The sequence below is a fragment of the Rutilus rutilus genome, assembly GCF_951802725.1.
Source record: "Rutilus rutilus genome assembly, chromosome: 2".
Taxonomy (NCBI): Eukaryota; Metazoa; Chordata; class Actinopteri; order Cypriniformes; family Leuciscidae; genus Rutilus; species Rutilus rutilus.
The window spans coordinates 2,235,722-2,248,860 of NC_140210.1; the positions used below are offsets into that span (position 1 = coordinate 2,235,722).

At 39.8% G+C, this 13,139-nt stretch overlaps 1 protein-coding gene across 4 annotated transcripts; it reads right to left on the minus strand.

Moving 5' to 3' along the window:
- Positions 1-424: 424 nt before the first annotated feature.
- Positions 425-12,255, minus strand: LOC311284524 (uncharacterized protein). 4 transcript variants are annotated; one of them, XM_084399560.1, is made up of 7 exons: positions 12,169-12,255; positions 10,079-10,139; positions 9,671-9,994; positions 7,418-7,765; positions 5,512-5,790; positions 5,333-5,368; positions 425-735 (listed from the first exon to the last, which is right to left on the minus strand). In XM_084399560.1, the coding sequence occupies exons 2-7, from the start codon at positions 10,122-10,124 to the stop codon at positions 602-604; spliced, it is 1,167 nt and encodes a 388-aa protein (XP_084255686.1). In that variant the 5' UTR covers positions 10,125-10,139; positions 12,169-12,255; the 3' UTR covers positions 425-601. The 4 variants fall into 4 exon arrangements, with proteins under 4 accessions (XP_084255686.1, XP_084255687.1, XP_084255688.1 ...); XM_084399561.1 differs by having other exon boundaries at positions 12,173-12,249; XM_084399562.1 differs by having other exon boundaries at positions 7,418-7,762; positions 12,058-12,246.
- Between the last annotated feature and the right edge of the window lie 884 nt (positions 12,256-13,139).

Below are 13,139 nucleotides of genomic sequence, written 5' to 3' on the forward strand. Positions count from 1 at the left end.
ATGTCAGAATGCGTTCAGCAAATGTAGTGCTCGATTTATTATGTGACAAAAAAGGAGAAACGTGAGATCTGCAAAACAGGCACATTACATATTACAGAAACATTGCATTAGTAGATCTGCACAGTCTTTGATTATACTTGTGCCATATTTTGCTTCATGCTTTAAAAGATGGTTTTCAAAAATTAGAAATACTTTAGAACGTACAAAAAACTGTAGCACCATTTTAAAATAAATAAATGAATAGCACCATACTCAAAAGATTCACCGATCAAAGTGCCACCCTTTATATTGTATTTAAAACAAACTAGTTTTAACAAACTTTATTTTATTTATTTATTTTTTCAGAGAAAATGTGGGTTTTGTTATTAAAACCCTAAAAAATGTCAGAGTGCATTCTGGATACAAGAGAAAATAAAACATTAACAAAACTCAGGCGAACCTTTATATATATATATATTATATAAGTATTAAATAGTCTTGAGTCCTGTGAGTAAACAGTTGTGCTCCACAAATAAGGCAAGGTATATTAAAAAAAATACATCATATTTTGTTGAACCAACTTTTCACAGCTCACAAAATTGCAATGGAAATGCCTGGAACGTTAATCCCTGATTCTTCCGAACACCAGTAATAATCCCAGAACGACTGCAGTCACGAGCAGAACTCCAGTGATGAGGCCAATGCGGATCCAGGGAATCTTCTCATCCGAGAGGAACTCCAGAGGATCACGCTGACCTGAGACGAACATCTCGCATTAACATTAGGGGTGTTTCATATATATATATATATATGGCCCTGGACCACAAAACCAGATTTATACATCATCTGAAAGCTGAATAAATAAGCTTCACATTGATGTGTGGTTTGTTAGGATATGACCATATTTGGCTGAGATACAACTATTGAAAATCTGGAATCTGAGGATGCAAAAAAAACGAAACATTGAGAAAATCTCCTTTAAAGTTGTTCATTTATGTTCACGATTGTGCTGCATTCACTCACAGAAATTAATGTTTTATATATTTACGGTAGGAAATTTACAAAATATCTTCATGGAACATGATCTTAATATCCTAATGATTTTTGGCATAAAAGAAACATGGATAATTTTGACCCATACAATGTATTGTTGGCTATTGCCACAGATATACCCGTGCGACTCGAGACTGGTGACGGGATCCGGGGTCACGTCACAATATATCGCAATACAAAAATGCAACAATATGTATCGTGGATAGTGACAATATGTATTGTGTATAATTCACCCAAAATTAAAAAATTTTAGTGACAGTACTTCATTAAACTGCTGTATATAATGTTGAATATAATGTATAATAATGGAATATTTGTGGTCCTGATAATGCATTATGTCTAAAAAGTGGCCGACATTAAAGGAACACTCCACCGTTTTTTGAAATAGGGCTTATTCATATTCTGTCATACATTTAGATAGGTGGGTAAATGCATTTTTGTCTCAGTGCATGCGTTGTTTTAGTTTGACAGGGTCGGCGCTAGCTTAGCTTAGCACAATGAATGGAATCCTTTGTTGCCAGCTAGCATGTCCTGAGTAAAAGTTATCAAAAAAAACACGTAATTACTTCTTGTGGCCTGCGTATTCACAACGAGTAACAAATAGGCTGTTGAGCGATCGCAAACCTCCTCCTGTCGTTCTATTTCCACTCATTTTCTGTAAACTCTTGTATATAGGTATGGTTCTGGCTCACACAAAATCAGCCATGTTCATCGCCATTCATGTACTGTTGGGAAAATAGCCAGGCAGCTACTATTCACACCGGTATGTTGACAGAAGTCGTGGGATTTCATGTGTTGTGTGATATCTCTGCGCCCAAGTAGCAGTGCTTCGCCTAAGTAGCAGTGTTTTGCCTGTGCTTCCCCATAATATAGTCCCAAGTCAATATCTGCCTAAGAAATCACCTAGTGTTAATCTGCATCGCTATTTGTACTCGTTGTGAATACACAGGCCACAAGAAGTAATTACGTGGGTTTTTTACAACTTTTTTTAGCACTTTTACTCAGGACATGCTAGCTGGCAACAAAGGATTCCATTCATTGTGCTAAGCTAAGCTAGCGCCGACCCTGTCAAACTAAAACAATGCATGCACTGAGACAAAAATGCATTTACCCACCTATCTAAATGTATGAAAGAATATGAATAAGCCCTATTTCAAAAAAGGGTGGAGTGTTCCTTTAACTTAAAATATATTTAATATCTAGTCAGTGAAAGAGTTCAAGAATATTCGTCTCTAATAATTCTGTATTTTCATCTTCAGAATCATGAATCTTGATATTCTGGTGTCTCTACTGTCCTGTGCTTTGGGTTTCAGCACCAAGTCCAAGACTATACATTTACACACACAATGAAATACCAAATTTAGCATTTTAATTAACAGTTAATTTTTTGATAGCCTTTTATCATATGTCTTGGAGTATCTCAATAATATCCTATCGTGAGTTCAGTATCATTACACGCGTATTAAACATGCATCACAGAGAAGTCTTCACCTGAAGCCGGTATAATGTTCTGCATCAGTTGTGTGTATCAGCTCAGCTGTTCTTTACTTTTAGAGGGTTTGTAGCCTTTGATCGTTTAAACAATTTTGAGCTTGATGTTGTATGAAAACATACTGAACCTTTCAGAGCTAAAAACTTCCTCTTCAGTCCAAAAAGAGCATTTATTGAGGATAAATATGATCATATGATCATAATCACACATACATTACATGATGACAAATTGTTCATTTTCTTGGACTTTCTTACAATAGTTCTATGGTTGGAACTGATTAAATTATATGCAATTTTAACCTTTATATATATATATATATATATATATATATATACACACTCACCTAAAGGATTATTAGGAACACCTGTTCAATTTCTCATTAATGCAATTATCTAATCAACCAATCACATGGCAGTTGCTTCAATGCATTTAGGGGTGTGGTCCTGGTCAAGACAATCTCCTGAACTCCAAACTGAATGTCAGAATGGGAAAGAAAGGTGATTTAAGCAATTTTGAGCGTGGCAGATTGTTGGTGCCAGACGGGCCGGTCTGAGTATTTCACAATCTGCTCAGTTACTGGGATTTTCACGCACAACCATTTCTAGGGTTTACAAAGAATGGTGTGAAAAGGGAAAAACATCCAGTATGCGGCAGTCCTGTGGGCGAAAATGCCTTGTTGATGCTAGAGGTCAGAGGAGAATGGGCCGACTGATTCAAGCTGATAGAAGAGCAACTTTGACTGAAATAACCACTCGTTACAACCGAGGTATGCAGCAAAGCATTTGTGAAGCCACAACACGCACAACCTTGAGGCGGATGGGCTACAACAGCAGAAGACCCCACCGGGTACCACTCATCTCCACTACAAATAGGAAAAAGAGGCTACAATTTGCACGAGCTCACCAAAATTGGACAGTTGAAGACTGGAAAAATGTTGCCTGGTCTGATGAGTCTCGATTTCTGTTGAGACATTCAGATGGTAGAGTCAGAATTTGGTGTAAACAGAATGAGAACATGGATCCATCATGCCTTGTTACCACTGTGCAGGCTGGTGGTGGTGGTGTAATGGTGTGGGGGATGTTTTCTTGGCACACTTTAGGCCCCTTAGTGCCAATTGGGCATCGTTTAAATGCCACGGCCTACCTGAGCATTGTTTCTGACCATGTCCATCCCTTTATGACCACCATGTACCCATCCTCTGATGGCTACTTCCAGCAGGATAATGCACCATGTCACAAAGCTCGAATCATTTCAAATTGGTTTCTTGAACATGACAATGAGTTCACTGTACTAAAATGGCCCCCACAGTCACCAGATCTCAACCCAATAGAGCATCTTTGGGATGTGGTGGAACGGGAGCTTCGTGCCCTGGATGTGCATCCCACAAATCTCCATCAACTGCAAGATGCTATCCTATCAATATGGGCCAACATTTCTAAAGAATGCTTTCAGAACCTTGTTGAATCAATGCCACGTAGAATTAAGGCAGTTCTGAAGGCGAAAGGTCAAGGGTCAAACACAGTATTAGTATGGTGTTCCTAATAATCCTTTAGGTGAGTGTGTATATATGTAAACAAAATGTGATATTCGAATATTTATAAAATTAAAGTATTTAATATTGTATTTTATATATATTAAATGATACTATATTATATTAAATAACTTTATAAATATTAAATATTTGAATATTATATTATATATTACTTGAATATTATATTAAATACATTAGCAAAACTTGACCTGCTGCCTTGGCAAAATAAATTAAACAAAAATAAGTTTGAGAGGAGGTACTAAAAAATAATATTATATAATACATAAATAATACTAAAATATCATGTAATTATCTTTAAGAGCTCTGGCAGTGAATTTCACACAAAACTATAATTTGTCTTCAGACTTGGAATATAGTGCACAATCTGTATGGACTACATTATATATACAGTGCTATGCATAAGTTTAGACACCCATACTAAAGTTGACTAAAAAGAGGAATAAAAAAATCATCTTTTGGAAACTGAACTTAATGCCTTAATTTAAAAAATTAGGAAAAATCCAACCTTTAAGGACACCAATTTTCTTTGTGAATGAATAATGTATCGTAAATAAATAAATGTTCTTCCTTAAAATACAGGGTGCATAAGTTTGGACACCCCTATGTTAAATTCCCATAGAGGCAGGCAGATTTGTATTTTTAAAGGCCAGTTACTTCATGGATCCAGGATACTATGCATCCTGATAAAGTTCCCTTGGCCTTTGGAATTAAAATAGCCCCACATCATCACATAGCCTTCACCATACCTAGAGATTGGCATGGTTTTATTTCAGTTAGCCTATTAGCTAGTTTGATTTGCATTGAGAGATGATCTTATGGAAAGTACCCCATGCCAATCTCTAGGTATGGTGAAGGCTATGACATGATGTGGGGCTATTTTAATTCCAGAGGCCAAGGGAACTTTATCAGGATGCATAGTATCCTGGATCCATGAAGTAACTGGCCTTTAAAAATAAAAATCTGCCTGCCTCTATGGGAATTTAACATAGGGGTGTCCAAACTTATGCACCCTGTATTTTAAGGAAGAACATTTATTTATTTACGATACATTATTCATTCACAAAGAAAATTGGTGTCCTTAAAGGTTGGATTTTTCCTAATTTTTTAAATTAAGGCATTAAGTTCAATTTCCAAAAGATGATTTTTTATTCCTCTTTTTAGTCAACTTTAGCATGGGTGTCTAAACTTATGCATAGCACTGTATAATGTATAAGAATTACAAGCTTTGCGTGCTTAAGAATATGTTCAATACTCACCAGAAACGGTGCCCGCCTCAGGGACGGCTGACATATCTGTCATCAGGAGAAACAGTGTTGGAGGAGAGAAACAGGGTCAGTATAAACCAAGACACTGAATCACCAACAACATTATATGAAAAGAATCAGTCACTGATAAAACATGTATTGACTGTTGGGCGGATGATCAGTAGCAGTACCTTCAGCTCTCTCAGTATGTGTGTGTGTTGGTGCTGCGCTGCTCGCTATAGTTTGAGCTCTCTCAGCATATGTGTGTGTTGGCACAGTCTGAGGACTCGTAGCATATGTGTGTGTTGGCACACTGATGTTCATTTCAGTCTGAGGACTCGTAGCATGTGTGTGTGTTGGTGTCGTGCGGCCCGCTTCAGTCTGAGCGCTCGCAACAGCCGTCCAAGCTGGCACACTTGTGTGAGTGTGTGTGTGAGAGTCCATGAGGTCTGTCATCCCTGAAGACATAGCTGAGGAGAGAGAGAGAGAGAGAGAGAGAGAGAGAGAGAGAGAGAGACGGTTAACTCTCTAGAGAAACCTGCTTTATTTATTCATTTATTAAGATACAGCATTATATTCATTTTTTCACCCATTATGAGTGGACATGCCCCCTACTGCTGATTGGCTCACTCTGTCTCCTCCCCCATCATGAGTGGACACGCCCCCTACTGCTGATTGGCTCACTCTGTCTCCTCCCCCATCATGAGTGGACACGCCCCTACTGCTGATTGGCTCACTCTGTCTCCTCCCCTATCATGAGTGAACACACCCCTACTGCTGATTGGCTTACTCTGTCTCCTCCCCCATCATGAGTGGACACGCCCCTACTGCTGATTGGCTCACTGTGTCTCCTCCCCCATCATGAGTGGACATGCCCCCTACTGCTGATTGGCTCACTATCTCCTCCCCATCATGAGTGGACACGCCCCTACTGTTGATTGGCTCCTCCCCCATCATGAGTGGATACGCCCCCTACTGCTGATTGGCTCACTCTGTCTCCTCCCCATCATGAGTAGACACACCCCTACTGTTGATTGGTTCACTCTGTCTCCTCCCCATGAGTGAACACGCCCCTACTGCTGATTGGCTCACTCGGTCTCCTCCCCCACCATGAGTGGACACGCCCCCACTGCTGATTGGCTCACTCTGTCTCCTCCCCCATCATAAGTGAACACGCCCCTACTGTTGATTGGCTCACTCTGTCTCCTCCCCCATCATGAGTGAACACGCCCCTACTGCTGATTGGCTCACTCTGTCTCCTCCCCATCATGAGTGGACACACCCCTACTGCTGATTGGCTCACTCTGTCTCCTCCCCATCATGAGTGGACACGCCCCCTATTGCTGATTGGCTCACTCTGTCTCCTCCCCATCATGAGTGGACACACCCCTACTGCTGATTGGCTAACTCTGTCTCCTCCCCATCATGAGTGGACACGCCCCCTATTGCTGATTGGCTCACTCTGTCTCCTCCCCATCATGAGTGGACACACCCCTACTGCTGATTGGCTAACTCTGTCTCCTCCCCATCATGAGTGGACACGCCCCCTATTGCTGATTGGCTCACTCTGTCTCCTCCCCATCATGAGTAGACACGCCCCCTATTGCTGATTGGCTCACTCTGTCTCCTCCCCATCATGAGTGGACACACCCCTATTGCTGATTGGCTCACTCTGTCTCCTCCCCATCATGAGTGGACATGCCCCCAACTGCTGATTGGCTCACTCTGTCTCCTCCCCATCATGAGTGGACACACCCCTACTGGTGATTGGCTAACTCTGTCTCCTCCCCATCATGAGTGAACACGCCCCTACTGCTGATTGGCTCACTCTGTCTCCTCCTCCATCATGAGTGGACACGGCCCCTACTGCTGATTGGCTCACTCTGTCTCCTCCCCCATCATGACTGGACAAGCCCCTTCTGCTGATTGGCTCACTCTGTCTCCTCCCCCATCATGACTGGACACACCCCTACTGCTGATTGGCTCACTCCGTCTCCTCCCCCATCATGACTGGACACACCCCCACTGCTGATTGGATAACTCTGTGGCCTCCCCATCATGAGTGTGTACTTGGTTGTCAGTTAAACACACACATACCCCTAACAGTGAGCGCTTGCCTCTCCGGGAATCCGCTCCGCGGCTCCTCGTAATCGACGCCCTTGTAACGGCACTCATAAACGCCCTGGTCGAAAACACTCACCGAATGAATGGTCAGTGAGAAGACGCCGCGAGAGATATTGTGTTTGGGTGGTAATGCCATGATGTTGTAATCAATACTGACGTCCATCTTTCCAGAGCTCAACCGCAGAATCTCTTTGTCATCTTTCATCCACTGGATGTAGATGTCTTCCCATGGTTTATATTTAGGGATATTCCCAAAGCACTCCAAAGTGACATCCTCGCCCTCATAAGCTTCCACATGACCAGGGAACAAGTCTGGTTCTGCTGAAATACGAGAGAGATTTTTCTTAAAATTGTGTTGATGCTCATCATATGGCATTTATGAACTGGTACTTTGTGCCTGACGTGGGAAAATATGATTAAATATGGAAGTTAAAATTTCTCAGGCACCTGAGATGGTTTTCTATCTAGTGTACTAATCAAACGGCAACGTTCCTGTCTCTCTTTTGAATCCAACACGGAAGAAATTGCAATTCATCGACTGGCCACTAGAGACAGACTCCAAAAGAGAGTCAATCCCATGTTAAAATGCCCCACTTTACAGCAGACAAAAAATGTGTTTACAGCCTGGTACAAAAAATAGTTTTGGTCTATATAGCTAATTTTGACTGTGAGGGGGGTGATTTTTTTTATAACTAATCCGTTTAAATGATATTAAGCCTTAAAGTTCTGCATAATTAAGGGCGTGGCCACTTGAGTGAGGCTGATGTCACTACTAGCAGAGCCCGTCTACGGAGAGCCTGCCCACTCCCTATTAAGTCCTATTGTACCGAATTTTGGTTGTAGTTCCACCAGGGGGCGATCGCCCATGAGTGCAGAATGAATGGGAGTCTATGGGGCTAGACGGCTAAATTTGTCTCTTTCACCCGATTTCCGTTGAGAAATCTCAGATTCGATAGTAGGTTTTGCAAGTTCAACATGGGTTATAGGTCGAAAGTTGAATGAACGAGTACTTACGTCCTTTCGATTCCTTACAGGTTGAGTTGTTGTTGCCCATAACTAGCTAGCATTCTGCTAATGAACGCTGATTGGTCAGTGAAGGACTGATTACGACCAGAGATACCGCTTGATGGCATCGTGGCATCCGAAGCGGGACCAGAAACAAACAAAACAAAAACTCTTCTAGCACGTGTGTTTACCTGTGTCAGCTGTGTGTGTTTACCTGTGTCAGCTGTGTGTGTTTGCCTGTGTCAGCTGTGTGTGTTTACCTGTGTCAGCTGTGTGTGTTTACCTGTGTCAGCTGTGTGTGTTTGCCTGTGTCAGCTGTGTGTGTTTACCTGTGTCAGCTGTGTGTGTTTACCTGTGTCAGCTGTGTGTGTTTACCTGTGTCAGCTGTGTTGTCGATGCCTCGAGAGAAAAGAAAGTGCAGAGCGAGAAAGCACCAGAGTGACTGAAGGATTGCCGTAAAGCAGTATCTCTGGTCGTACGATGTGTATGACGTCACTGACATTTTAAAAGACTTTTTAAGGCAAATAAGTGACTCTAAAAAATCTAACACCCAGCAATGTGTAATTTCTTTGCATCTCCTTTCGAATACAATATTCAAATTACTAGACAAAAAATCATATTCTGAGAAAAGTGGATTTTGAGGGGTATACTGCCATAGACCTCCATTCATTCTGCACTCGTCCTGTGAGCGCCTTCATGTGGAGCCAGAGTGGAACTGCACTCGTCCTGTGAGCGCCTTCATGTGGAGCCAGAGTGGAACTGCACTCGTCCTGTGAGCGCCCTCATGTGGAGCCAGAGTGGAACTGCACTCGTCCTGTGAGCGCCCTCATGTGGAGCCAGAGTGGAACTGCAACCAGTTCAGAAGCCGGAAGTTTACTGAGAGTGGAAGTTCTCGCCTTATTAGACATTCTCTGATATCATTTAAACGGATGAGTTATAAAAACCGGGAGTCAAGATGGCGACGGCCGGCTCCGCCCACTTTGAGCTTCAAAAATGCTCATCAGAAGTTCGTGTAAGTCAAATCTGCGCAGATTTAGCGCAAATACTCGGGAGTCGTTGTGATATATTAAATACCGCGCATTGCTCAGAATCTGCGCATATCTGGCTTACTTGAACACACACACACACACGTCACTACGCAATTATTTTTGGCCAGTAGAAGTTCTGAATAGCCGGTAACTTAAAAATGGAGTAGCCAAATTGGCCGGTTTGGTTCCTTACTCAACACCTGCAGTAACACAGAGCAAACGGGTCTCGTTTCCTCCCAGAGACATTCGTATATGTCTTCATCGTTCAGCATCACGTCAGTCAGAACCAGGGAAAAGTCCTCGGACTTGCCGGGATCCCTGAGGAAACTGACCCGCCCCTCAAACGCCCTCCCGACCCTGATGATGTCACCGCGAACCGAGAGGACGTCTTTTCCCATCGCCTCCCAGTGAACCCACTGCTCTTCCACTGGGAATCCAGAACCACTGCAGGGCAAGATCACGCTTTCCCCGAGGATCGCCCGGACCTCCGACGTCTGCAGGTAGAAACCTAGACAGACTGGATGAGGACATGCGACACCATGAGAAATTAATGCCAATTTTAATATCAGATTCTTCTACACACAGAAGAGATTAATCTTACCACTGAGGGCTACAGTAAATATGAGCGCAGTGCCAAGAAGATTCATGTCCTCTTAGAAAACCTGGTAAATAATAATAATGATAAACAAATATTATATAATCTATCATCTCCCCAAAACGTGCATTCCATTTTGCAATTCCTTATATATATATATATATATATATATAAAAAATCCTAAAATAAATACTCTACAATTTATATATATATATATATATATATATTTCCACATTACAATAAAATTCATGGTGAAAATATGCATAAATCTTAAAATAACATCACAATGGATTTAATGGCCCTAAAAATGCTCATATATGCTTGTTTATATACACACACACATAGTATATATATACAGTGTATATATATATATAATGTATGTGTGTGTGTGTGTATATATATATATGTGTATATAAACAAGCATATATGAGCATATATACATGTGTGTGTGTGTATATATTATACACACACACATACATATATATACACACACACATTATATATATATATACACACACACACACACACACACACACACACACACACACATATATATATACACAGACATATGTTGTAAATATTTTAAATATGAGGGAAGAACAAACACTAATCTTGGTTAAGGCATTAATCTGACAAAACTATTTGGCAAAAAGGCAAACTACAGCTACAAGTTTTATTTAAAAAACAGAAAAATCTAAAAGCTGACAGGAAACAGTAAACATTGATTACAGCATAATCAGTTATTAATATTCCACTGGTTCTCTCTTGTGTTTGTGTGTTCATAATTTATTCCTATGACATTCTGGCCCAAAAAAATGATGTCGGCACAATTTGGCATGTTTCATTGAGTTATCCCAAAATATCAATATATCATGTATTTAAATCTTATGCTTCCAAATGGTATTAATAATCTTTGGTATTGTGTGGCACGTGGCGGACAGAGCGACGCCCACAGAAACAGCTCGAGCTGTATTTAACAGTGCTGACGTGCGTCACATGATCCTGTAACCCGATCCACATTACACACTCTGGGGTTCACAAGCTTACCAGTTATGAACTAAATCGACTTTTATTTTATTTTATTTTTTTATCACAAATTATGACACTTGTATTCTGAATTTAATTATTAGACAATACAGCAATAGATTAGTTTATCATTAAAGCACATTATTGCATTAGAAGCAATGGGACACTAACTTAGCTTTTATTTTCATTAGTTATTTTAATTTGAGCAATTTTGTTTTGCTTTATTATTAGCATTTGCTTCATAAAATATTTTTATTTAGCATGAATTTATTTTTTATTTCAGTTTTAGTCATTTTAGTACTTCAACTTTTTTTTAAAGAAATTTTATTTCAACATTTCTCATTTTCTACAGTTAAAAATAGCACTGTAAGACACTAGTTATGTAACTTTAGTTATGGAAACAGCCTTTCCTCTGTTGATTTAACTCGTATTTACCAAAATAGAAAGAGAACTGATCAATGTTATATTAACATCATATTTAATGACAAGGACAACAGATTAAGACATTAAAAGTTCGGGTTACACTTTATTTTAAGGTGTCAAGTGTCATTATATATTTAAGTACTATTAATAATATTAAGCAACTGCATGTACTTACTATAGGGTTAGGGTAGGATTAGGGTTTGGTTGAGGGTTAGTTGCATGTAATTATGCATAATTTACTCTTATTACTATGGTAAGTACATGTAACAAGTACACTGTAAAATAAATGATGACACTTATATTCTGAATTTAATTATTAGACAATACAGCAATAGATTAGCTTATTAAAGCACATGTAAATCATTATTGCAACAAAAAGCAATGGGACACTGATTTAGCTATAATTAATCATAATTTACTCTTATTACTATGGTAAGTACATGTAACATATGTAACAAGGACACTGTAAAATGAAGTGTGTAATACACATTGCACTATTTACACAATATCATAAACACATATTTTCCTCATTATACCTTTAATGTCACCTTTTGAGTCAGTTGTTGAGAAATAACATCAATAGTTTCTGGAATATGATGTTATTTCCGTCTGAAAGCATCACTGAGACGACGAGGACATGAACGTACTCACGAGTGTCCAGTTCTGCAGAGGTTCTGATCATCAGAGCGGCTTCATTCACAGTTTCTCCGGTCTTCAGCTCAGGCTCGAGTCACACATGCTGAACAGAGAGAACATGAAGCCAGAGTATCTGAACATGATGCACACACACACACACTCGCTGCTTTACGTTTAGAGCTCGAGGTGACGGGTGTTAAAATACGACCTGATGCATCCTCACAGTTACACATTACACTGCAGAACCGCATTACCTGAACAATATCGCATGTGCACGCGTTTATAGACTCGTTTCTTTTGCTTCTGTCTGGGAACTTTTAATGTGTAAGCCGTGTGTGTGTGTAACGTTAGTGTGTGTGTGTGAATTTCTTGGCTTGACTGCAAGTATTTTTACACTTCTGGCAGAAACTCAAGCTCTGTTTTTAGACTAGCAAGACCTCGCATGCAGAACAATAACACCTATAATTAACAACTTATTGGCCCTAAAATGTGAAACATGCATACACATATATATATTATACACACACATATACATACACACAAGCCGATGACCGATAATTATATATATTTGAAAGCCGATGACCGATAATTCTATATATTTTAAAGCCGATGACCGATAATTCTATATATTTTAAAGCCGATGACCGATAATTCTTTATATTTTAAAGCCGATGACCGATAATTCTATATATTTTAAAGCCGATGACCGATAATTCTATATTTATGACCGATAATTCTTTATATTTTAAAGCCGATGACCGATAATTCTTTATATTTGAAAGCCGATGACCGATAATTCTTTATACTTTAAAGCCGATGACCGATAATTCTATATATTTGAAAGCCGATGGCCGATAATTCTTTATATTTTAAAGCCGATGACCGATAATTCTTTATATTTGAAAGCCGATGACCGATAATTCTTTATATTTTAAAGCCGATGACCGATAATTCTATATATTTGAAAGCCGATGACCGATAA